General features: G+C 38.0%; 2 protein-coding genes across 6 annotated transcripts in view; one reads left to right on the top strand and one right to left on the bottom strand.

Moving 5' to 3' along the window:
- Positions 1–46: 46 nt before the first annotated feature.
- Positions 47–26,110, bottom strand: PPP2R3C (protein phosphatase 2 regulatory subunit B''gamma). Of its 3 annotated transcripts, XM_044932865.1 has the most exons (14): positions 25,978–26,089; positions 21,692–21,693; positions 21,060–21,187; positions 17,664–17,768; positions 16,623–16,735; positions 16,126–16,223; positions 14,936–15,006; positions 9,525–9,657; positions 8,280–8,335; positions 8,127–8,202; positions 6,652–6,788; positions 4,272–4,409; positions 2,112–2,171; positions 47–352 (listed from the first exon to the last, which is right to left on the bottom strand). In XM_044932865.1, the coding sequence occupies exons 3-14, from the start codon at positions 21,150–21,152 to the stop codon at positions 164–166; spliced, it is 1,269 nt and encodes a 422-aa protein (XP_044788800.1). In that variant the 5' UTR covers positions 21,153–21,187; positions 21,692–21,693; positions 25,978–26,089; the 3' UTR covers positions 47–163. The 3 variants fall into 3 exon arrangements, with proteins under 3 accessions (XP_044788800.1, XP_006043912.1, XP_025127314.2); XM_006043850.3 differs by lacking the exon at positions 21,692–21,693 and having other exon boundaries at positions 25,978–26,110; XM_025271529.2 differs by lacking the exon at positions 21,692–21,693 and having other exon boundaries at positions 25,888–26,035.
- The window catches only part of PRORP (protein only RNase P catalytic subunit), a 130,360-nt gene continuing 129,743 nt past the window's right edge, over positions 26,089–26,705 (top strand). For 2 of the 3 annotated variants that reach the window (XM_044932864.1, XM_006043851.3), the window contains exons 1-2: positions 26,089–26,227; positions 26,574–26,687. In XM_044932864.1, coding sequence (XP_044788799.1) covers positions 26,683–26,687 — 5 coding nt within the window. In that variant the 5' untranslated portion in view covers positions 26,089–26,227; positions 26,574–26,682. Of the gene's footprint in view, positions 26,688–26,705 lie in introns of all 3 variants that reach the window. The other variant, XM_044932862.1, reaches the window with a different exon arrangement.

Raw genomic sequence — 26,705 nt, 5'->3', positions numbered from 1 at the left:
TCTTCCAGGCCACTGCAACCAAAATTCCAATAACCAGAACATTTGCTGTGTTCTGTAGGCCTATGAAGTATTTTATTTAGACCGTTTCTAAGGATTCTGTGTCAAAAGATTTACATGCAGCATCCAAGATTACTTTAATGAATACAGTCTAGTCTTTGAGAGATCATGTATCATCAAGGTCTGTAGAGTTTTCATTATCATTTGCAACAAGCGCTTCTCTATTCTCATAAGTCCAAAAGCCATTCAGATCAATTAGAATAGTGGTTACTGTGTCTCCTTGATTACTGTTGATTAAATCCTGGAGAGAGATTTTCAAAGGATCCTTTGGTTTTACCATGTCAAAGATTTCATCCTGCAAGAGAGGAAGAAAAAATACAATGAAATTTGCTCTCTGATTCATTTCATTTCTATCACACAGTGATCTAAAATTTAGGGCTAGTACTTGAGCTTATGTAAAATTTTTTTGTTCCAGTTTTTCCTTTTTCATTTAATAGGCAATCCATCTCTTTTCTATATACACAGAATTTTAGTGGAAGATTCCTTAGTAGAGGCATACCCTTGAGGATATTCTGATTTCAGTTCCAGACCACTGCAATAAAGTAAATATTGCAATAAAGCAACTCATGTGAATTTGTTTCCTAGTGCATTACAAAGGTTTATCTTTACACTGTAGTCTCTTCAGTGTACAACAGCATTATATGTAATAAAATGTACATACCTTAATTAAAGAATATTGCTTAAAATGCAAACTGTCATTTGAGCCTTCAACAAGTTGTAATCTTTTTGCAATAGTAATGTCAAACATCAGAGATCAACATATAGCTAATAACAACAACAATGAATGTTGTGAGAATTACTAAAATGTGAAACAGAGATAATGCTGTTGGAAAAATGGCACCAATAGACTTGCTTGACTAGGGTTGCCACAGACCTTCAATTCATTAAAAAAAAATTTTTTAAAGGTATGCCTGTATGTTTCTTATAAAGAAAGTGAAGCTCAGTTAAAGCTACATAGCTAATTAGTGGCAAAACTATCTAATGTAGTGTTCTTTGTATATGTGGTAACTACTTATATTTTCCTATTATCTTCTAATTAGGGGTAAAGCAGGGCCTTGATTTAATGCAGACTTGGCTCAAAGTAAAAACTTAAATGCTTTAGAGCCAAGACAGGGACAAAACTTCATTTCCAATAATAATGTCAACGTTTTACTCTGGACCTGGAATGGATGGGGGAGTATTAAAGAATTAGTCTTCCACAATGACACTAAATGGTGATAAAAATAACTAGAACAGATGGAAGAACCTTTTCTATATTAAGTGCACTATAAGATTACTTATGGGGTATCAGTACATGTTTTCTAATCTGTTTATAGTAAAACCACTCAATCTATTTAGTAGTATTTAAATTACATTTTTAAAGATTAGAACAATTCAGGTAAATGTATGACTTTTTAATCTGGTGTGTATGTGAAATTTCCCTTTCCACGTTGGTGGCCATATAAAATGACTTGTTTTTAAATTGCCAGTTGCATAGTTTCAAATTTGTCTCATTTACATTAAACCGACATAGCCTTTTATTATATTTGGTTACAATGGATGCGTTATTTTTTTACCTTACTTCACCTGAACCAGTAATGGATGCCCCCATGTGTTTTACAGCTGATGAAGGTCTGATTACTAAAATGTTAAGTAGTGGCATGTGTTTCAAATAGTAGTAGTTTTCATACAGTAAGATTGATGTCTCCTTAAATAATACCAAAGCAAGCAAGCCCTCTGAAGGAGTGGACTAAAAAAGTGCCTGAACCTAAAGTTTGCCCAAATTCAGTTTATGGTGGAACAGACTGCCAAAAGATACAGGCTGTACTGATTCTCTTAATTTTCAATCTGAATGAATGCTTCCAATGAGAACACAAGACTGACAATGTTAAAATGTTAACCTGTGTAAATCATTAGTCCCATTATTGTCTCAGTTTCTAATGACTTAAATATTAATTCAGAACAAATAACTGAAAATATTTGGTTCAGTGTATCATAAGTTGCTTTCAGGTAAAAACTTCATTAATACAAATGATTATCTGCTGTAAATTAAGTAAATTAAAGAAAAAAGTAACCTTGACATCTTGAAATGAAACAGGATCCTGTCCATGAATTTTCATTAGTTCTTGTATGGCCTGTATTTAATAGAAATAAATCCTTAAACAAAAAATAAAATACACAACATTCCCTGTCGTTTTCCCATGGCCCCATTTCTAGTTCTGTTTCCTATCCTGTCAGACCATAAATCTCATTGTTTTAACCATCTTTGTGAATTTTCTCAAATTCCTTGACCTTGCTTTACATCTGTTGAGCAAAACCTAAACACTGGATTGGTGTAGTCATCAACTTTTCTAGGTCTACACATGGAGAACTTCATAAGGAAAGTGTACAAGAGTACAGATTACTATTATGTAAGATTACTATTATGTAAGAATAGTCTCCAACCCCAAACAGGCCTTAAAACATGGCCTTGCAATTCTGTTATGACCTGCTCCTCCCATTTTCCAGGAATGCTGTTCACACCTTCACCATTCTTTAAGGCAGCCAGTCTACCACCTCCCCTCCCACCCTATACTTCATATTCTTGACAGAAAAAAATGGAGGTAAACCTCCCTCAAATTATTTTATGAACTTTAACCAAAAAAAAGACTGAAGAAACTGCGGTGATCCAGTTGGACTAACAAATATTTTAGGTGGGAGTCATTCATTGGAAAATGTGAAAGCTTAAAATTCTTGCAAAATAATCAGTGAAATATGTTTTGAGTGCCACTCTGTAGTGCCACTGATCCCAGTGTGCACAGGGCATCTCAGCAGCATACGGGAATCTGAGTACACTCTCACCTACTGGAGCAGCAGATATGGATGAAGTGATCTAGAGTGCAAATGCGGGCCTAGCTTTATCACTGGGATACTGATGCACAAAGGCTTTACACACAGCCAGGCTCGTACCAGTAACTTTACCTTAGCCCATACAACCAAGTCTAAAACAAATGTATAAAATATTTTCAATGTATTTAACAAATAAAATATCATAAGAGTAGAAGATACTATAAAGAAATAGTGAAAAGGGATTGAGTAGTTTGAAAGATATATTTACTGTGTTTTCCTAAAACTGAATTTTCATTTAATAGGTCTGCTTAAAGCAGGGGCATACCTATGATAAGTGGTATCAGATTCTCAGATTAGTCATGGATATAAATCCCATGTGGCATTCACTTTTTAAAAAATGCATCCTCATACTGGATGTAATTTATTTTATCCTTATAATAATCTGTAATCATTACTACCTAGAAAATCATAAGAGAAAGAAAGCCTTTCAGGGAATTTAACATGAAATTATGAAGTATATACCCTGAAACTCAGAAATCAGACAAAGTTATTTTAGGAGTATCGCAAAATTTTTAGATGGAAAAAAAAAGCTTCCAGAGGAAAATGGTTTACGACAAAAATGTGAAAATGTCCATTTTTACTGTTTAAAAAAAATGTCAAAAAGAAAAAATAAATGTCTTCTTACCATTGATCTTAACCATATAAAAACCAGATGGTCTTCTGAAAACTAGCTATGTGGCAATGGAGTGGAACAGTACTGTACAAAACCATTCCATCAAGTAGAAAAGCCACCATTCAAACTGAGGAGTGATTTATCTTAAAGGGGTGGACATTCCTACATTTACACCTGCTACAGCTGAATGCTTATCAGATACAATCAAATTCTACTTCAGAGCTCATCATGCTATTCTCTGAGACCACCTATGGCACAGAATAAGAATTTCAGCAAATCTGTTTCACACTGAAATGTGAATTCTAGCCAACTTTTAAATATATTTGTTATAGCACAGCAATTAAAAGAATCTACACCAGGTTGGCAAAACTGTGGAAAGGAGTCCCCTTTTCTGAATGTGTAATTAACGTTTCTATAGAATTTTACATACTAGTTTTTGATCACCAAGAGCACAGACTTTCTCAGGCATGTTTTTATCTGCACTGGTTAATAAGCCTGACATGTATTTACACATTTCTAAAGTATCTTAAAACTAATCAAATCAGCACTGATTTAGCCCATTTATATTTTCAAAAATAGAAAAAACTAAAACCAGACTTGATTTCCTTCTGAAATCTGTTATGTAAATCCTTTTGCTAAATTTAAACACCCCAAGTTAGATTAAATTGTCACTTGGTAGGTAATTTAAACCAAACTGTATAACAAAGATTACACTTACACAAATGAGACTTACCCTAAAGAAATAATTAAGGGAAAAGACATTCAGATACCCTTTGTTCTCAATGTCAAGTAACTTAAAAATGTACTGCAGAGCTGCCGGTTCTTTGCGGTTTTCTAATGCAAGAACAAAATCCAGGTAGGTCTTATAGTCCTAAAGAAAAGAAAATGATGTTTGTTAGAATCCTTATTTGTAATTTGTAATTGTTCAAATGAATGATGATTGGAGGCTATTTTGTAATCAAAGATGGCAATTGTTTAATATGAAATGCAAAATTCATACTTAACTATACTTAATGTTGGTTTCTAGGAATTCTATACACTGCAGTTAACCTGTACAGATAGTTTTTGGGGGCACAGCTCATTTTCTTATGAGATTTGCTGTGTTATATCATAATTTTCATTCATTAGGCTTTTATAATGGACAGGAGAGTGACAGCTATTGTGTATTGCCACTAAATTTATATTTTCAGTTCAGTGTGGTTGTATGAAATACTGCTTTGAAATTTTAATTCAGATGATTTCCAATAAGTCATCTTAAGAGTGCCAGATATTCTACAGTGATCTGATACTGTTTTCATCCAAAAGGGAGCAAACGAATACAAATGAAGGCTAAAAAGACATGAAGAGGACAGAAAGCTTTTTCTATTAAAAAAAAGCGTAGTCACAGATTACTTTTTTTGCATGGTTAAAAGAAGTAAAGTACTTCAGAGATTTTCACTTGGGAAAAAAACGTTTATAATCTTGGAAAGGATTTTTTTAGGCTAAGATTAAGAATTCTTTTCTGATAAACTCTATGTATAAGAGCTAGACCTTATCATGGTCTAAACTCCATGCCTAACGGTAGCTTCTGATTTTATTTATCTCGTCATTAGTATACTCCAAGCTCCTCACTGTTTAGGCAGCTGTGGGAGTCATGAAGCAGTTTCTGTGCCTTTTCCCTCTTTTCTTTTGGCAGCTGGTTAACAATGGTTTCATTTAGAAAACTGTTATTGAATCTAAATGATAAAACCTAAAACCCTGATTCTCTGCTGACAGTGACTATTTCTTAAGCATCATTGGTTTGAAAAAGTTATCAAATCCTTAACACATATTTTTAATAGCAAGAATGGTGACTTAAAAATGCTATTTAAAAAAAAATGCTATTTAGAATTTTCTTCTCAAGTATATATTTTGAATTGCGATAAAAGGACAGGCACATGTTAGCAAATCTTTAGCTACTAAGGTAGTCACTTAGAATAATACGACCTGATTCTTAATTTAAATCATGGCATATATGGTACTATATCTGACCTGGTAACTCGATGAGTGAACCATCTATATGAAAATAGTCAATAGGATTTACCTGTTTTTCAGATTTTTATTTTTTTTTACTAGCCTACAACATTCCTCTACAATAGGTGCACCAATAATGAAATGAACAAAATAGTAAAAATGTCTATTTGTCCTGAGTCAATAAGGGAAGTAATGTTTTTGAGCAAATTTACCTTAAGATCAAAGGCTCCGAATCTCAAACAATTTGATCAGTTCATACTTCTTAAGATACTCTTATACACTGACAAGAAAATACTGCTGTATCACATCAAGAAAAAGGCTTTTGTGATTAAATATGGACAGAGGACCTAAACATGCATTTTTCTGAAGAAGATAACAGATGGCCAACAGGCACATGGAAGGATGCTCAATATCACCAGTCATTAGGGAAACACAAATCAAAATCACAATATCACCTCACACTGTTCAGAATGGCTACCATCAAAAAGAACTGATGACTTCCCAGACAATCCAGTGGTTAAGACTTGGCACTTCCACTGCAGAGGGCATGGGTTCAATCCCACTAAGACCCCACATGCAAAAACAAAAAACCAAATAAAAGATAACTAAAGTGTTCAAGGATGTGGAGAAAAGGGAACCCTCATGCGCTGTTGGTGGGAATGCAAATTGGTCCAGCACAATGGAAAACAGTATGGAGGTTCCTCAAAAAATTAAAGATAGAACTAGATGATCCAGCAAGTCTATTCCTGGATGTTTATGTGAAGAAAATGCAAATAGTAATTCGGAAAGATATGCACCCCAGTGTTCACAGCAGCAATACTTACATAAGCCAAGATACGGAAGCAACCTAAGTGTCCATCGATGGATAAGTGGATAAAGATGACATGGTATATATACAATGGAATACTACTCAGCCATAAAAAGAATGAAATCTTCACACAGGGAATATAGTCATATTTTGCCATAACTTTGGTATGTAATCTATAAAAATATTGAATCACTATGGGGTATACATGAAACTAATATAACAATGTAAGTCATCTATATTTCTATTTTTAAAAAAAGGCTTTTGGAAATTGTGGGAGTCTAAATTTTCAAAACTCAGAGTTTTAAACTACTACCATTTCTCCATCATAAGTGAGACACTCCTGGAAAACACGGTCTAAGAAGACATTGGTCATGGTTGCTGTTCCATAGCGGGAGAGTTCTTCTTTACTAAGCATGCCATTGTGATCCTTATCAAGATTCAAATACTGGCCTTGGGAAGAAAGACAATAAAAAGACACGACCAAAAGAAACAAAAAGTTATTTTTATTGGTTAATATTTTGATTTTTAAACTAATTTTGTTACAGTCAAGGTAGACACCTGCTATTCCTTTAATCTCTGTTAGAACAATGTTAAGCCAGAAACCAGTCAAAGAAAATTCATGATGCCTTTATGCTAGGTCACTTACATTATTTGTTTTCAGTTTGCAACCTTTTAGAACTTTCCTAGGATTCTAAATTAGATGGAGGTAGGGGGTCAACCTGGAGAAGGCAACGGCAACCCACTCCAGTATTCTTGCCTGGAAAATTCCATGGGCAGAAGAGCCTGGTAGGCTGCAGTCCATGGGGCTGTGAAGTCTCAGACACGACTGAGTGACTTTCACTTTTCACTTTCATGAATTGGAGAAGGAAATGGCAACCCACTCCACTGTTCTTGCCTGGAGAATCCCAGGGACGGGGGAGCCTGGTGGGCTGCCGTCTGGGGTCGCACAGAGTTGGACACGACTGAAGCAACTTGGCGGCAGCAGCAGCAGCAGCAGGTCAACCAAGATAAAGCACTGGAATGCTGGCACTTGAAAGCAGAGGTCAAGGTTGCCAAAACAAGTCAGAAGATCACTCAATAGAACAGTGTAACAGACTAATGAAATTCAAGAAAAAAGCAAACTAGGTCCAAAGACATCCTTCAGTGGACCCTGAGAGCAGCATTTTATCACAATGCAAGATCATAGGTGACGTGCATATTAATGTTCCTGAGTTACCAACAGTCAAACTACATTCCTTATGTTATATTAAAATGCTAGAAATGTATTAAATTAAGAGTTACAAAAATATAAAACACTGGCACTTTGCTGTATAGCAGAGATTGGCACAACATTATAAATCAACTATATTAAAAATATATATATATACACACATATATATAAAATGTTGGTATTTAAACAAGTAGAATTTAGTAATCTAGCATAGAAGCTCTTAAGAAAATTAGAATAATTTGATCTTAAGGTAAATTTTGCTGTGCTGTGCTTAGTTGCTCAGTCGTGTCTGACTCTTTGTGATCCCATGGGCTGTAGCCCGCCAGGCTCCTCTGTCCACAGGGATTCTCCAGGCAAGAATACTGGAGTGGGTTGCCATGCTGTTCTCCAGGGGACCTTTGCAACCCAGGATTTGAACCCAGGTCTCATGCATTGAAGGTGGATTCTTCACTGCCTGAGCCACCAGCGATGCCCTAAGGTAATCAGGCTACGTATAAAACTGTCCTTTGAATAGATGTTAATGAAACATTTACTGAGGAACAGATAATTCAAATTTTAGCATTATAATAAGAACATACCATACACCCTTAGGGCAGAAGGAGCAGAAAACCAATTTGTTTCTTGACTCTCCTTGGATAGTTCCTCATCCCTTAACTAGATGAACAAAGAGACATAATTAGAAGACAGCAACTATCAAGTGATAGAATTAAGTAATTTAAAAACATACTTACCTCCAATAAATCATCTAGGAAGCTGCATGCTAAAATATCTTGAATTTTTATCTTCCCTTTAAAGAAGAGAAACACAACTACTTAATTTTAAAAACAAGAGCAACTCAATTTTATAAAAATGTTTTAGAAGAGCAATCACACAATTGGTATTTTAAAGCTTCCTAGCTCTCATGTTCCAAAGTCCTTACTATATATTGATGTTAAAAGGGAAATCTGCAGGGAATAGTTAATAAAATCTCATATAGATATGTCTACCTATATACCACCAAATATATGTCCAATTGATAAATTCCAAAATTACAGTGATACAAGATTCCAAAAGAAGTTAATTTTTTTTGTGGTTATGGATATGATACTGTTAGTAGTCAAATAAAGAGACTGTCTCCATTTTCCTTTGGAGGTTCTGGAATAGAAAACAATATAAAGCATGGTTAAGAGTAGAGAGATGGAATTTAAATACCATTTCTAGACACGCAATCTAAGTCTCAGCTGCTTTACACATAAAATCTGGATAATAATACCTTCTTTATGGACCTGAGAAGGAAATGAATCTATGTAAACTGCTTAGCACAGTACTCAGTACATAATAAACAGTCAAAACTGTTGGCTATTATTATTTTGTAAATTTCAAAGGGAAAAGATGTGTATGTCTTTAACAAAGGCATTTAAAAAAGACTGACAGCTACCCCATACTGTGATGGATTCACACAGCTGCCACTTTCAAGGACCTAAAAGAACCAAGGACTTTGGTTTGGGCCTTCTGTCCCTTTCTCTGTCCCAGTCTAGCAGGTTAGAACAGTTGATAGAGTGTCCTGTTAAAACATGAGGCAAAATTTACAAATCTGATCCTCATATAGGATGGTTAACTTGAGAATGAGAAAAATACATTATGGCTAAATGGTCCTCCTATCTCCCAATTCATATTTTTCATCAAAAAGAATAATTTTCCAGTATATTACCCATTAGGGCTAGCAAATATATCAATACCTGGCTTCTTTAAACTGGAAAGAACCACAGGTCACCTAGTTGATACTTCATTTTAAAGACAAATTGTAAATGGTTATGTGACATGTCCACTGTCACATAGCTGGTGGTGGTTGGTGCAAGTAAATCAAAATATCTATATATCAAAATATTTATATATCAGTGTTAATGACATGTTAGGAAAATAAATTACATTTTAAAGACTTATCTCTAGTTACTGAGATTTAGAAAATGTCTAAGTGAGATAAGATTTTCTTTTACCTGTTCTTAGAGGGTCTAAAAAGAAGAAGAACTTCCTAACTGCTGTACAAACATAAAAGGAGTAAAAAGATTTTTCCAGCCCATCTAACTGTGGCAAAGTAGGGATAAGTTCCAATATGTAGTTTTCTAAATCCTGAAAGAACAAAACAAAATACAATTTTACAGTGTTAAATGTCTGATCTTGATTTTTCATCAGATACTAAAATACAATTTCAGTCCTAAAATTATTCAGCATTGAAACTATAATAATGAAATAAATTTATAACTGTATTAGTGGTGAAGTTATTTTATATATGCCATTTATTTACATCTTAATATATTTTTGAATAGGTAACGCATTCTACATAGTTCCAAATACAAAAGAAACAAAAAAAGTATTCATTGAAAAGTTTCCTTCCCACCTATTTCTTCTCTGCAGAGGTAACCTACATTATCAGTTTTTGATATATCTCTCCAAATATAATCTATGCACATATAAGATAATACATATATATGTATATTTTTTTTCCTTTTTTACACAGGATGTAGCAGCATACCATGAAAATTCTTCTCTATCTTCCTTTTATCATTTAGCAATATACTTTGCAGTTATTCCATTTTGGCTCTCAAAGAACTTCTACTCTTTAAAATACAGCTGTCTATTATTTCACTGTATGAATGTAACAATCTATTGACCCAGTCTTCTACTAATGGACATGTACACTGTTTATAATCTTTTGCGACACTAAAATACTAGAGGGAATACACTGGCAGTCCAATGGTTAGGGCTCCATGCTTCCACTGCAAGGCGTATAGGTTGGATTCCCTGGTAAGAGAACTAAGATTCCACATGCAACTCAGCATGGCCAAAAATAAATAAATAAATAACATACTATAGGGGCCAAGGTAATTTTTCACTCATAGATACTATGGGAGAATATAGGACATAACTTCTGTAAGTTGAATTGCTGGGTCAAAAGCATGTGCACATTTATAATTTTGATAGACAACAGCAAACTTCACACTTCCCCAGGAAGGACATACTGATTTCACACTACTACCAGCATTGTGACGGCTTTATCAACAGCTTCCAAATTGTGCCCCGGGAGTGATACACTAAACTCAAGGGGGTGCAGCAAGATACTATAAATTAAAGGAAACACAGCGACATCTACTGGATACTGAACAACATCACCATGGGCTACAGCTATGAATTCAAGGTCGTTCACATTTCAATCACATTAGATTGAAATTTATTCCTTTTGATAACATTTACGGTAAAGAATCTGCCCACAACGTGGGAGACCTGGGTTTAATCCCTGGTTCGGGAAGATTCCCTGGAGAAGGGAATGGCAACCCACTCCAGTATTCTTGCCTGCCACATCTCATAGACCAAGGAGTCTGGCGGGCTATATAGTCCATGGGGTCACAAAGAATCGGACATGTCTAAGCTACTTTCACTTGACTCCGTTTCATCTTAGCAAAGCTAGGTTTTTGGTGGTTGCTGTGATACAGCAAGTATCATGTGAAAATTAGTGTGGCATAGGAATCAAAGATGACCGTGTCCAACCCAGGGCTGAGTAACTGTACAGTGCCAGCTAAAACTAACAGTTAATGCGCTTCCTTGGTGGCTCTTGGAGAAGGAAATGGCAACCCACTCCAGTATTCCTGCCCGGAGAATTCCCTGGACAGGGGAGCCTGGTGGGCTATGGTCCATGGGCTCGCCAAGAGTCGGACATGACTGAGCACACAGCACTGATGGTCGGTGGTAAAGAACCCGCCTGCCCATGCAGGAGACGCAAATTCCATCCCGGGTCGGGAAGATCTCCTGGAGAAGGAAATGGCAAGCCACTCCAGTATTCTTGCCTGGGAAATCCCATGGACAGAAAAGTCTGGTGGGCTACAGTAGGGGTGGCAACACAGCCGGACACAACAGTGACTAAACAACAAAATCAACTGGTTAATAAATGGAGTTGTTAGGTATTTCTTTTGGCCATTTTTTAGTGGAAAAAATTACTGAGACAATAAGGGCACCTCAGTGAAGTGGAAAAGTTTGGGAACCCATGGTCTATTTTACATTCCTTCATTAAAGTCATTATCAAACTTTTTGACCTTTGCCAATCTGATAGGTGAAAAATGGTATTTTAGTGTAGATCTATTTGGCATTTCTCTCATATAAAGTGAGGTTAACATTTTTTTCCCTGTGATTAAGAAGCATTTGTATTTACTTTCTGCAAACTATTTATATCCTTTGCCCAGTTTTTACTGGGTTAACAGCCATTTTATTCTTGATTTCCAGGAGCTTTTTCTCCATTAGAGTAATTGGTCATTTGTCTGTGAATAAGTTGCAGATATTTTTCTTGGCTTACTGTTTTCTTTTCTGTTTTTAAAAGTCTTCATTGAATTTGTTGCAATATTGTTTCTGCTGTATGTTGTCTTCTTGACTGCTAGGCATGTAGGATCTTGGCTCCCAGACCACTTTCCCAACCACCACAGATCAAACCTGCAGCCCGTGCACTGGAAGGCAAGCTCTTACCCACTGGACTGCCAGGGAAGTCCCAGCTTCTTGTTCTTACTTTGTTTATGATGGTCTTTGCTTTACAGATTTTTTTTAAAAATTAGCTGAATTTGTTTTTTAGACTTTTCAGCTTTGTCATATTCAGAAAAGCTTTCCCTATTCCAAGATTATATATTTAAGTGTCTCTCATGGTTTCTTATATTTTATAATTTTGTTACTTTTGCTTTATCCCTCCTGATATATGTTTCTACTTCCTCTGAGATACTTTATAATCTAAGTTGTATAACCAATGGCATCTCATAGGTGGTGAGTCCAAAACAGGACTCTTACCATCCCCAACCCTAGTCCTCACCTATTTCCCCTTATTCCACTATTTATTCAAAGTAAAAAATTTAAACTTGGTTCCTACCTTTTCTTTACCAAGGCCCCTATACTTTACCCCCAACATCTAATCCAGCAGCAAATTTTTGTTGTTGTTGGGGTGTGTGTGTCCAAAATAAATACTAAATTGATCTATTACTGGCTTCTTCACAGACATCATCCTGGTCTGGGCCACTACCATCTCTCACCTGGACAACTACAGTAGTTTCCTAATTATTCATTGACTCTAGGCTCCTTACAATTCATTCTCTACATATCCAGTGATCTTTTAAAATGTAAACCAGGGAGGTACCCTGGTGGTCTCGTGGTTAAGACTCTGCACTTCCACTGCAGGGGCCATGGGTTTGATTCTTAGGGGTCATGGGTTTGATTCTTGGTAAGGAAACTAAGATCCCACACAGGTTGAGCAGCATGGCCAAAAAAAAAAAAGAAAGAAAATTTAAAATGTAAACCAGGGAGTTCACTGATGGTCTAGTAGTTAGGAGTCTGGACTTTTACTACTGTGGCCTGGGTTCAATCACTGGTCAAGGAACTGAGATTAACATGCTTTGTGGCCAATAAATAAACAAATACAATGTAAACCATATCTGACAGAGTCAGCTTAAAAGTTCTCCTAGCTTCCTATTAGTCTCAAAATAAAACCCAAACTCCCTACCATGCCCTAATACAAGTGGCTCTGCCTACTTCTCCAACTTCCCCTTCTGTCAACTTTGGTGCTCTGCTGTGCTTAGTCGCTCAGTCATGTCCAACTCTTTGCGACCCTGTGGACTGTAGCCCACCAGACTGTTCTGTCCATGGGAATTCTCCAGGCAAGAATACTGGAGTGTGTTGCCATGCCCTCCTTCAGGGGACCTTCCCAACCCAGGGATGGAACCCAGGTCTCCCACTTTGCAGGCAGATTCTTTACTGTCTGAGCCACCAGGGAAGCCCAAGAATACCGGAGTGGGTAGCCTATCTCTTCTCCAGGGGATCTTCTGACCCAGGAATCAAACTGGGGTCTCCTGCTTTGCAGGTGGATTCTTTACCAGCTGAGCTACCAGGGAAGCCCCTTGTTACACTAACCCTTGCTCATATGCTCTAGACACACTGGCTTCCTTCTGCTTCTAAAACAGATCAGGTTTAACTGTGCCTTGGGGACACTGAACTTGCTATTCCCTTTGTACTACATTTTCATAAGGCTGGTTCTTTCTCATCCTTCATGGCTAAAATTCAGTCACTAGTTCAAAGAGGCACCTTTCATCTTATCTAAAATAGTTCCGCAACCCCAGTCATACTCTTTCCTAGGACCCTATTTTCTCCTTAGAACTTGTCAGTCTTTGAAATCATATTGCAGATAATTTAGTGTCTGCCTCCTCACTCTGTTAGGAAAAAAGCACCTTATTATACATAAGGGTAAGGCTTGGCAATGTACCTGGCATAAATTAAGTGTTTGGTAATTGGTTATTTAAGATTTAATAGCTGAATGAAAGTCTGCCTATACTACTCAAATTACAGATGTTGGCACTGGAAATAACTATCTTTTAAATAAGGGAGACACAAAGTCTGGTTTCAAAAGGCAAAGCACCAAGGTTAGGAGAGAGGTTTTTTCCCTTTGAGAGAAGTGTTTCCTTTCATTGACAGAAGGGAAGATTATTCCCTTTTAAACACAACTATAGCGATACACTGTTGCTTTTTTCTCCCTTCTCCCCATCCCTTTTTAAATTTTTGTTTCCATTCATGGCAAGAGGCAACAAGAGATACCTGTGTTTTGTAAACCAACTAATGGCTGACGAGAATCCTCAGAGCTATAGAAGTATTCCAATATCTGACCTGAATAAGTATCAACAAATGGTTAATATATCTTCCTTGCTATAGAGAGATGGATAGAACCAAGAACCTTTTATTGTCCAGTTGATCTGAACCTTAAAGGACAAGAACAGTACTGTGGCCCTAGAAAGGTTTTTAGGTGTAAATGTTCAGTATGAGCTAACAGATTCTATCTATATAAATCTGGATAAAACAGAGTGCAACAAATTATAACAGGAAACTATATCAGGGAATCTGCATTTCTTTAAATCTTATATTTGAACATATATCTAAGTGATTAATTATCTTGGTTCATATTTATGCATAACTCCATTCCCATTTTATATATATTTGGGAAAAAAGTCTTGAGCTGAAAAGAAACATGTCCATATAATTAAGATAGTTACACTTACAAGAAAAATAATGATTTGTATCATGAGGCTGTAATATAATTCTTTACTGATAACCTAGCTTAACTACATTGGTATATGTGTGTGTGTGTCTGTGTGTGCTCAATTGCTCAGTCATGTCCAACTCTTCGCAACCACCTAATGGGTAATAAATATCCTCTTGGTAACTGACCTTACGACCCAAACCTACAGGTGGGAATATAGTCACATTATTTTTCTTATATCTCTTAAAAAAGGAAAAACTTGCTCTTACATTATCTGTAATCTCAACATCCAGTGATAACTATTATTTAGCATTTTGGTGTCTAGAGTAGTTATGAAAGTAGGTTAATACTTACAGATTCCCGAAGATATCCTTGTCCAGCAACATCATATAAACTGAGTCCTATTCTTGTTTGATGAAGCCAAACTGACAGTAAACGAGAAAATGAAATATAATAATTATTAAGATCTATCCTTTGGTATATATACGCATAAAAGGAGATAAAGAGATTAGAAAGACAAGCTAATTTAATAACTCCATAAACATCTATTTTCTCACATATACTATTCATTAATCCAAAAACTGTTTGAAATAAATAGACCATAGAATTAACTGCAGATATCAACAATTCTTCCATGCCTAAAGTGACACTAAAGTTGATGCCCTTGAGAATCCTTGTGTTCCACCAAAAAGGAGTGTAATGTTATGCCTTCAGTGAAGCAGATTTTATTCTACTGAGGTTAATTACTGCAACCAAATATCAGTTAAAGATGGTACACACAGAATTTGACAAGTCATTATGGAACTTATAGGAATCATAACAACTCCATGTGGTTTAATAAAAGCTCCTTGAGTATGCGGCTACAGTTTTGAGTTTGAAACTATCCTCTCAGGCAACTCAACCTGTAATATATTGGTGAAATGGAATTACCAGTGAATTAGAATATTTCAAATAACAATCTATTAAAATTCTTGGTTCAGCTTTTGATATATCTAGTTAGCTAGCATCTTCGGAGAAGGCAATGGCACCCCACTCCAGTACTCTTGCCTGGAAAATCCCATGGGTGGAGGAGCCTGGTAGGCTGCAGTCCATGGGGTCGCTAAGAGTCGGACACGACTGAGCGACTTCACTTTCCCTTTTCACTTTCATGCACTGGAGAAGGAAATGGCAACCCACTCCAGTGTTCTTGCCTGGAGAATCCCAGGGACGGGGGAGCCTGGTGGGCTGCCGTCTATGGGGTCGCACAGAGTCGGACACGACTGACGCGACGCAGCAGCAGCAGCAGTCAGAAGAGGTTTTTGTTTTGTTTTTTATAAACTTTTTTTATAATAGTGAACCCAAATGTATGGTAGAAAATTTCAGTTCTAGTAAGTTCCAGGAGAGAATCATAATAATAGGAAAACAAATCTTGGTCAAAAGACAAGAAATTCTGCTATTCAAATTTAATAAAAGAGATGTTTGACATGGAAGGGATATTATAAAAGCAAAGACCCAAAATTCTTGATTCTCAGATAGGAGTTGAAGCAAAATGAAAATGGAATCACCTTTTCTCATGACATAATTAAAGAATTGCATGATGGAAATTCTTCCATAAGAATCTGTATGAAGGAGTTTAGCAAAGACTTTTGCTGTGAAAAATTGCCTAAGAAAAGAAAATAAATGTTAAATCATCTGCCAATAAAAAAATGACTTCTATATGATTCAGCAGAAAATAGCATAAATTCAAACAACTAAAAATCAAAGTAGAGGGAAAAAATCAAAGTGAGAACTATAGTTCAAAACTTAAAATATTAAGTCATACATTTTTAAATTCTATTGCCTTAAGAATGAGGGACTATAGTGTTGTAAATAAACTATATTATTTCTTTTAACAACTTTATACTAAGTAATAGTCTTGACTATAAGTAATTTTATTAAACTTTATTTAATGAAAAGTTGACTTAAATGATCATATCATTGACTTAAATTTTCATTAACATTTATTTGATGCATTTAAAATGCTTAATGTAACATACTCTTACGTTAATTATATTATTCTTACTTGCACTTTGGTCCAGCTTTTTCACCAACCTTTAAAAAATTTTCATAATTAATCATTGCTTCTTCTCCAATCATGGGTGGTGTCTGGTGCTTGTCCAGCAAAAACCATAAGTTCTTAGGAGAATTGCAAAATTTTAAGATATTTAAGATGTTGTTATCAACAGAACAAAAATTTTTAAAAATAGCTTAAAAATGTGTTATTTCCATTAAAATGATAGACTACCATCTATCACTGGGGCTTCCCTGATAGCTCAGTTGGCAAAGAATCTGCCTGCAGTGCAGGAGACCCCAGTTCAAGTCCTGGGTCAGGAAGATCCGCTGGAGAAGGGATTGGCTACCCACTCTAGTATTCTTGGGCTTCCCTGTGGCTCAGCTGGTAAAGAATCCACCTGCAATGTGGGAGACCTGGGTCTAATCCCTGGGTTGGGAAGATCCCTTGGAGAAAGGAAAGGCTACCACACCAGTATTCTGGCCTGGAGAATTCCATGGACTGTATAGACCACGGGGTCACAAAGAGTCGGACACGACCGAGCGACTTTCACTTTCACTGTAGGGTCAAACTGCAAGGGTTAAAATCCTAGCCCTGTCTTTAATCTTGGATGGTGGACTTAAGCTTCCTGTGTTTCAAATCTCATTTGTAAAGTAGGGATAATAGTCCCTATATCATACAGCTAATATATGGATTAAAGAGGAACTGTATATGAAAATTTTAGAACTTAGTAAGCACTCAATAAATGCCAGCTATTTTTATTATGTTATTAGTAATCAAAGGATAATAGAAGATGATATTCTTCTTAATATGACTCCCTACAATAGTGGTTCTCAACTTTGGCCTCACATTAAAATTACCTATGGACTTTAAAAAACAAGACAAAACTCTCCTTGGGATACATAAGCTTTGCAGTTGATTCTGGTGGGAATCGTCACTTCAGAGCCTGTGCTTTCAGCCACTCTGCACTACTGTCTCCATTTAGGCGCGCTGGGATCCCACATGACACATGTAGTACAAATAGGAAATGGCCAAGAATTATTCCATTCTTACCTGTAATTCTTCATTATCCAATAGTTCCCTGCTTTTCCTTTGCAGAAAGACAGCTCTGGATTCTTCTCTTAATTTCTGTAGTAAGACTTCATCTTCAGCTGGCAGCTAAAAATACACTGCAGTTAATTTCTACACTTAAATTCTAGACCATTGGATTATTTAAAATGTATCACTTCATGGCAAATTGATGGGGAAACAATGAAATAGTGACAGACTTTATTTTGGGGGGCTCCAAAATCACTGCAGACGGTGACTGCAGCCATGAAATTAAAAGACACTTGCTCCTTGGAAGAAAAGCTATGACCAACCTAGACAGCATATTAAAAAGCAGAAACATTACTTTGCCAACAAAGGTCTGTCTAGTCAAAGCTATGATTTTTTCAGTAGTCATGTACGGATGTGAGAGTTGGACTACAAAGAAAGCTGAGCGCCTAAGAACTGATGCTTTTGAACTGTGGTATTGGAGAAGACTCTTGACTGAGACTCCCTTGGACTGCAAGGAGATCAAACCAGTCCACCCTACATGAAATCAGTCCTGAATATTCATTGGAAGGACTGATGCCGAAGCTGAAGCTCCAATACTTTGGCCACCTGATGGAAAGAACTGACTCACTGGAAAAGACCCTGATGCTGGGAAAGATTGAAGGCAGGAAGAGAAGGGGACAACAGAGGATGAGATGGTTGGATGGCATCACCGACTTGACGGACATGAGTTTGAGTAAGCTCCAGGAGTTGGTAATGGACAGGGAAGCCTGGCGTGCTGCAGTTCATGGGGTCGCAAAGAGTCAGACACAACTGAGTGACTGAACTGAACTGATCTGGTCTAAAAAACTACATATGCCACTGTCTCAAAAGTACTTTTTGTATCTCAATTTTGCTTAACTTCAAGTCATCATTTATTTAAAAAGTTCATTTAACAAAAAGAGATCCACAGAGAATTTAGTGATCAGCAAGGCCAGTTCTGCCTGGAAAAAGCTAACCATCTAGCCCAAGTTTCTTTTTTTGATCCAGAATTTACTTAAAAATATACACAACATTTAGTATGTGTCCACAATATATCAAACATAAATACACACATTCTAATTTAATCCTACTAGCCCTGTGAGATGGATTTCATCACACTCAATTTAGAGGTAAGGAAATCAAGAGATGGATGACTATCAAGAATGCATATGCAGTTAGTCAGTCCCAAGATTTAAATCTTTGGAGTTCCAGTCTATTTTAATTTTTTATGAGTTGTTTTCTTTGGTTCCTTGTTCCCCTATGTCCTCATGTCCTAATGTTAATGACTTGCCCAAAGTTGTGCAACTAGAGTAAAAACATGCATCTGGGTCTTCTGACATCAGGGATTCAGTGTATTTTCTCTTCTCCATCTCATTTCCATTACTGGGTAGTTAGGTTATCTCTCCCTTAAGTAGACTTCTATGCTACTTGCTAGTGACTGCTAGGAGTAAAGTACTATGACAGGTAATCAATGGAAGATAACCATCCCCAAACTAAATGTATCAGAATGTGTCATGCTCTTACTTTCCTTTATGACCCACCACTTTTTCTATGTTCTCAATGTAGCCCAAGTTTCACTTTATATTCATACAACTGTTCCCAGTGTAACCTTAGCCTGATACAGAATTAAATCAGGACTAGCTGAAGAGCGACTTTTAGCCAAGTATGCCTGGTGAGATTGGATCACCTTACTTCTCAGAGCTGGTCAAGCCAAAGTCTACTAATTGGCCTCTAACGCAGAGGTTCTGCTTATTGTGGTGATTTCCCTAAGCTGGGCTTTAAAATGATTCATCCCAACAACTTCAAATAATTCACTTTGAGAATTTCTTCTTTCTTTTATGTATCTTTGCCCCATCAAATGTAGCTGTGTAATCCATAATCCAAATTCGGGGCTATGATTTTACTTTATTTCTAAGAACTAAGATGCCATCCTTTCCCATCAAAGAGGATGGAGAAGGAATAAGCATCAGGAGGTGAGGCTGGGGTTGAGACAGGAACTGTGTGCCAGTGGGTAGTCAACCAGCTAACCAGCCAAGGAGAGAAGTGGTGACCAAAGATGACACGTAGTTTCTCTGAAGCAGTGGAGTGGAAGGAGAAGAAGAAACCACGGGAAGAACATCCTACAAGTCCACATCTGCAGACCAGCAACCATTTGGGATCTGGAAGAGGTCAGAGAAGAGACAGAAATGGGGGAAAAGGGGATTCCCTCAGGAACCACAAGGGGACAGCCAGTACTGGAAGTTGGAGTGACATCAGCATCTGAGGGCTGCTTCTGGGTTAGTAAGATAACAATTTCACAATCCTGATTACATGAGATAATGAATATAAAATGTTCTGAAGTAGGTGGATACTCAATACGTCAATTCCCTTCCCACTCCCTCAGACTACAAAAAATTCTCAGTTGTCTAACTGCCTCTGATTAAGAAAAGTATGAAATGCAAAAAAGCAAAAAGAAAAGTATGTATGCTGTGACCTCATTTTTGTTAAACACATACATATAAAAATATTTATGTCTCTGGCATTAGCTGCTTTTTCTCTTTTCCATAACATATATGGATTAGTCTCATAATTTTTCAAAGGCTGGGAGACACAGGATTACAAAAAAGTTTGCAGTAAAATGATTCAAATGAAAAAAGTTTGTACTTGAAGAAATAAGTTAAAATTTTCTGGATAATCCACCTTTATCAATACCTCACTCCTTAATGCAAGTAAAACATAATATTTACTTTCTTTGCAAATAATGTTATAATTAATTGAGTTTAGAAGGCAACAGGTTTAAGAGACATTCAGCTAAAATTACAAAGTTAACTTTATTATGGTAGCTACACTTTCTACAACACTAAATAGGTTTTATTGTTTTCAGTAGCCTCCGATTTTAGCTGTAAATAACTTTCTGAAAGTCTTATTGTTTTATCTACAATGCTCTTCAAAGCCTTCTTTACCATTTTGGCACAAAGAAACATATAATTAAGTATAACTCTTAAAGTTTTCCACTCTCAATCTATTTTTCAGTTTAGCCTTGAGCAAAACATTTTACACCATATGAGTAAAAGACAAAGTTAAAAATTGTGACCAACCAAGTAAATCTAAGTTTTATAGAAAGCCTGACAACAGAATCCAATAGAATACCATTACTAATATCCATAATAAAAATTAGGAAGAAAGAACTTTAAAAAAGTGGCAAGTAACAACTTTGTGTTCTTATGCCAATTTATATGAAAAACTAAGATTTAACCAGGTCAAAAATAATAAGGTCAACTATAATAAAACAATATACAAAATTTTAAATATAATCAATTTATCTGTTTATAAAATAAAAGATTTTTATCCCATTTAACAAAAATTACACTTAATTTAAAAACTCTACAAGACATTTGCTTAGATATCACTTACCCTGTAATAAAACCGAGGAATGGTCTTATAGAATTCATTTGTGTTTTTTCTACCTCCTTTCCATTCTGAGTAATACTTGGTAAATAAATCCATTTCTTCATCTTTTAACTCTTGTTCACTTTTTTTTTCTGGTAACAAAACAGATTAAGGAGGGAAAGAACTTTTAAAATCAGACAACATTTTTTCAAGACATCTATACACTATGCTCTAATTATAGCACAAAAAAGGCCTTCACAATTGTGTTTAGATACTGCTGCTGCTGCTGCTAAGTCACTTCAGTCGTGTCCGACTCTGTGCCACCCCACAGATGGCAGCCCACCAGGCTCCCCCATCCCTGGGATTCTCCAGGCAAGAACACTGGAGTGGGTTGCCATTTCCTTCTCCAATGCATGCAAGTGAAAAGTGAAAGTGAAGTCCCTCAGTCATGTCCGACTCTTCACGACCCCATGGACTGCAGCCCACCGGGCTCCTCCGCCATGGGATTTTCCAGACAAGAGTACTGGAGTGGGGTGCCATTGCCTTCTCCTGTTTAGATACTGAGCATCTATTAACTTTCTTAAAATACCAAGAATCACTATCTTCCACTGAAATAGCCTCTTCTACATCTTCAACCAGTTCTCAGATGCTCCTACTTCTTATCACTGTACTTGCTCTTCCTCAAGTCACTGCCTGTCTTATAGACCTGACATGTTCTAGTTCATTTAATCAAAAGTTCTCATTGAGCACATACAACTCAGTATCAAAAAAAAAAAAATCCAATCAAAAAATGGGCAGAAGATCTAAATAGACATTTCTCCAAAGAAGACATACAGATGGCCAACAGGCACATGAAAAGATGCTCAACATTGCTACTTATTAGAGAAGTGCAAGTCAAAATTACAATGAGATCTCACTTCACATCAGTTGGAATGGCCATCATCAAAAAGGCCACAAATAATAAAAGCTGGAGAGGGTATAGAGAGAAGGGAACCCTCCAGCAATGGTGATGGGAATTTAAACTGATATAGCCACTATGGAGAACAGTATTAAGGTTCCTTAGAAAACTAAAAATAGAGTTACCATATGATCTAGCAATCCCACTCCTGTACATATATCTTAAGATAACTATAATTTGAAAAGATACATGCACTCTATAGTTCATTGCAGCCCTATTTACAATAGGCAAGACATGGAAGCAACCCAGATGTCCATCAACATATGTACAGCTAAATATGTGGGGGGTGTGTGTGTGTATACATGCACACATACATACATACAATGGAATATTACTTAGTCATAAGGATGAAATAATGACATCTACAACAATAAGGATAGACTTAGAGATTATCATAATAAGTCAGACAAAAATAAATATCAGTTCAGTTCAGTAGCTCAGTCGTGTCTGACTCTTTGCAACCCCATGAACCACAGTATGCCAGGCCTCCCTGTCCATCACCAACTCCCGGAGTCCAACCCAAACCCACGTCCATTGTGTTGGTGATGCCATCCAGCCATCTCATCCTCTGTCGTCCCCTTCTCCTGCCCTCAATCTTTCCCAGCATCAGGGTCTTTTCAAATGAGTCAGTTCCTCACATCAGGTGGCCAAAGTATTGGAGTCTCAGATTCTACATCAGTCCCTCCAATGAACACCCATGACTGATTTCCTTTAGGATAGACTGGTTGAATCTCCTTGCAGTCCAAGGGACTCTCAAGAGTCTTCTCCAACACCACAGTTCAAAAGCATCAATTCTTCTGCACTCAGCTTTCTTTATAGTCCAACTGTCACATCCATATATGACTACTGGAAAAACCATACCCTTGACTAGACTTTGTTGGCAAAGTAATGTCTCCGCTTTTTAATATGCTGTCTAGGTAGGTCATAACTTTCCTTCCAAAGAGCAAGAGTCTTTTTAATTTCATGGTTGCAATCACCATCCGCAGTGATTTTGGAGCCCAGGAAAATAAAGTCAGCCACTGTTTCCACTGTTTTCCCATCTATTTGATGTGAAGTGATGGGACCAGATGCCATGATCTTAGTTTTCTGAATGTTGAGCTTTAAGCCAACTTTTCCACTCTCTTCTTTCACTTTCATCAAGAGAATCTTTAGTTCTTCTTCACTTTCTGCCATAAGGGTGGTGTCACCTGCATATCTGAGGTTATTGATATTTTTCCTGGCAATCTTGATTCCAGCTTGTGCTTCCTCCAGCCCAGCATTTCTCATGATGTACTCTGCATATAAGTTAAATAAGCAGGGTGACAATATACAGCCTTGATGTACTCCTTTTCCTATTTGGAACCAGTCTGTTGTTCCATGTCCAGTTCTAACTGTTGCTTCCTGATCTATATACAGGTTTCTCAAGAGGCAAGTCAGGTGGTCTGGTATTCCCATCTCTTTCAGAATTTTCCACAGTTTATTGTGATCCACACAGTCAAAGGCTTTGGCATAGTCATAAAGCAGAAATAGATGTTTTTCTGGAACTCTCTTGCTTTTTCCATGATCCAGTGGATGTTGGCAATTGGATCTCTGGTTCCTCTGCCTTTTCTAAAACCAGCTTGAACATCTGGAAGTTCACGGTTCACGTATTGCTGAAGTCTGGCTTGGAGAATTTTGAGCATTACTTTACTAGCATGTGAGATGAGTGCAATTGTGCAGTAGTTTGAGCATTCTTTGGCATTACCTTTCTTTGGGATTGGAATGAAAAGTGACCTTTACCAGTCCTGTGGCCACTGCTGAGTTTTCCAAATTTGCTGACATATTGAGTGCAGCACTTTCACAGCATCATCTTTTAGAATTTGAAATAGCTCAACTGGAATTCCATTGCTTCCACTAGCTTTGCTCATAGTGATGCTTCCTAAGGCCCGCCTGACATCATACTATATCTCTTATATGTGGAATATTTTAAAAATAGATACATATAAACTTATTTACAAAATAGAAAGACTCAGACATAGGAAACAAACTTATGGTTACCAAAACCTTGCTGCACTTCAACCTGAGATTTTTGATTCTATGATTTATTTTCTCAAAAGTTTTCCCTCTTCCTGGTCTCACTTCCTTCTCAATATGCCTGTAGTTCTTTTCCTGAAACTCTTCTGCCAGCATTTCTCCTCTATCTGGATTGGCCTTGTTTTTAATAACTGTTGGAGAAAACTGCCGAACTATGTAAACATTTGGTCCCACAAATTTATTTCATGGTAGTTAATAACTCAGCCTCTCAAAACCACCAATACATATTTTATTTGCCCTTGATGTCCTCTTGCTTATTCCTCTTGGTGACTGACTGTTCCAAACTTTCACTGCATTCCTCAAACCTGCTGTGTTCACCCTCAACAGATGAGAATCCCGCTCAGTTCACCAACAACTGGGTATACTGGGCATGCCTGGGTCCTCAGTTGCTTCATCTGTGTCTGACTCTTTGTGACCCCACGAACTGCAGCACGCCAGGCTCCCCTGTCCTTCACTATCTCCAGGAGTTTGCTCAAACTCATGTCCATTGAATTGGTGATGTCATCCAACCATCTTATCCTCTGTCACCCCCTTCTCCTCCTGCCCTCAATCTTTCCCAGCATCTGGGTCTTTTCCAATGAGTCTACTCCTTGCATGATGAGGTGGGCAAAGTATTAGAGCTTCAGCTTCAGTATTAGTCCTTCCAAAGAACATTCAGGGTTGATTTCCTTACCTTCCCTACTTTCCTTCACCTTACTACTCTTCTTCTAACTCCTTATTTCCAACTCAGTAAGTTGTACTACGATCAACTGAGCCCAAATCCCAAGAGTCACTCTCATTCTACCATTCACCTATTCTAGGGACATAAACACATGCATCTTGCCAGAGTCAGGGATACTGACTCTCACTGAGATAAAATTGAACAATAACAAATTTGAAGAAGGTATACAGATATCCAGGCAGAAGAGCATTCCAGGCAAAAGAAACAGCCAGTGCCAAGGCACGAAAATGGGACTATGCCTGGTGTATGCAGGGAAGGGGGAGGTGGCCAGTGAGCTGCAGCAGAATGAGCCAGAGGGAATAAACAGCAGATGAGGGAGAGCAGATAAAGGAGTAGATAGGAAATACTGGAGGATTAGAGGTTTAGGCAATGGCACCCCACTCCAGTACTCTTGCCTGGAAAATCCCATGGACGGAGGAGCCTGGTAGGCTGCAGTCCATGGGGTCGCTAAGAGTCAGACACGACTGAGCGACTTCACTTTGACTTTTCACTTTCATGCATTGGAGGAGGAAATGGCAACCCACTCCAGTGTTCTTGCCTGGAGAATCCCATGGACAGAAGAGCCTGGTGGGCTGCTGTCTATGGGGTCGCACAGAGTCGGACACGACTGAAGCGACTTAGCAGCAGCAGAGGTTTAGGAGGTGAGAGAAGGAACTGCCTTGGAGTGTAGGAGAGTCAATGTCTAGGGACACACGAAAGAAGTGTAGTTGAATGACTGAAACATCTGCTTTAGGTTAGTGGACATGAATTAAAAGTGAGACAATTCAGCTGCCCTGGATGGAGGTATGAAATAGGAATGATAGTTTTAACCAGACTGATTAACAAACAAGTGTGAAGTAGAGGGAAAGAGACAAGGAAAAACGGATTATGAAGTCTAAAATGGACAAGGAGGGAAGTAAAACGTGTGACAATAAAAAGGCGGTAAGAGCAACGGCAGGATCGAAGGGTTGTTGGCACCGCGACTTTGAATTATCCCTCACAAGTCGAGGTTAGGACCAAGCAAGTGAGTGTCTAGGTAGCTTTTCATTCCTGCAAATCCCGTCCCAGAGAAGTGTAGGTCAAACCCCTCTGGATAGTTCAACCACATCCCAGTCAGCCTCTTTTGTCAAGAGAGGTTTTACCAAAGGTGTTGCTCCTCCCCCTCCATCGTCCCCCCAGTTCCCCGTGTTTGGGGCCAGGATCTCTCAGCGGGCGGCTCCTCCCAAACTCACTGTGTGGACTGGTGCTGGGTGTCGCTAACCGCCGGCGAAGAATTTCTTTCCAGTCCATGGCTGATTCCGGCCCACCAGTTCCCGCATTTGCTGTTTACTAACCGCTCCACCCACTGCCAGCTCCGGCGTCAACACCGCCCAGTCCCGTAAAAAGTCATGAAGGCCGCGTAACTGCCATCTTGGACGCGGGCGGAAGTGGGGTAAATCGATCCCAGAGGCCACTGCGGAGAATACCACAATCAGGCTAACGGTAGGGATGCGGTTACAACAGGGAGGGCAGACGTGAAAAAGAAAAGCTGCTTCCTTAAAGCAGCTTCCCAGCCTCTCCATGCTTGATTCTAAAGGCGCCGGATAAGGGAGCCCGCGCTTTTATTTCATCTTGGCCCTTTGGCACATGTGCATCACGTGACCCAGGGGTTCCCTTGGCTCCTCCGGCTGGATGGAAGAGCTTTCTAATTTCACAGTTTCTTTTCATTGTTTATTGCGGATATCTGGAGGCTTTAAATGCTCCCTGAATGTAACAGGTGGGCTCAGCAGCCGCCTGTACCCTCTCCTGCCACTAAAATGCTCACAAGTCGCCTTTTTCTCGCCTCCAGGCGGGACGGAACGCCTGCGACCAGCTTAGCCACGCCTCCGGGCAGGGGCCGTCGCGGTGCATTGTGGACGCCGTAGTTTCGCCGCTAATGGTTGCACACAGCGTGAGTGATGAGGTGGGTGATTGAATCTAG

This window comes from Bubalus bubalis, chromosome 20 (assembly GCF_019923935.1).
Source record: "Bubalus bubalis isolate 160015118507 breed Murrah chromosome 20, NDDB_SH_1, whole genome shotgun sequence".
NCBI lineage: Eukaryota > Metazoa > Chordata > Mammalia > Artiodactyla > Bovidae > Bubalus > Bubalus bubalis.
The sequence above is the reverse complement of the archived record's forward strand: the minus strand, read 5'-3'. Positions and strand labels throughout refer to the sequence as shown.

Bases quoted from the DNA above. Each gene is read 5' to 3' on its own strand.
- PPP2R3C (XM_025271529.2), bottom strand. From the start codon at position 26,035: ATGGACTGGAAAGAAATTCTTCGCCGGCGGTTAGCGACACCCAGCACC. The intron at 16,736-17,663 runs GTAAGAATGGAA...AATTCTCCTAAG, and splicing joins TGGATAATGAAGAATTACAG to AACTTATGGTTTTTGCTGGA. The intron at 353-2,111 runs GTTACTTTTTTC...CCTCTCTTGCAG, and splicing joins TTTCATTTCAAGATGTCAAG to GATGAAATCTTTGACATGGT.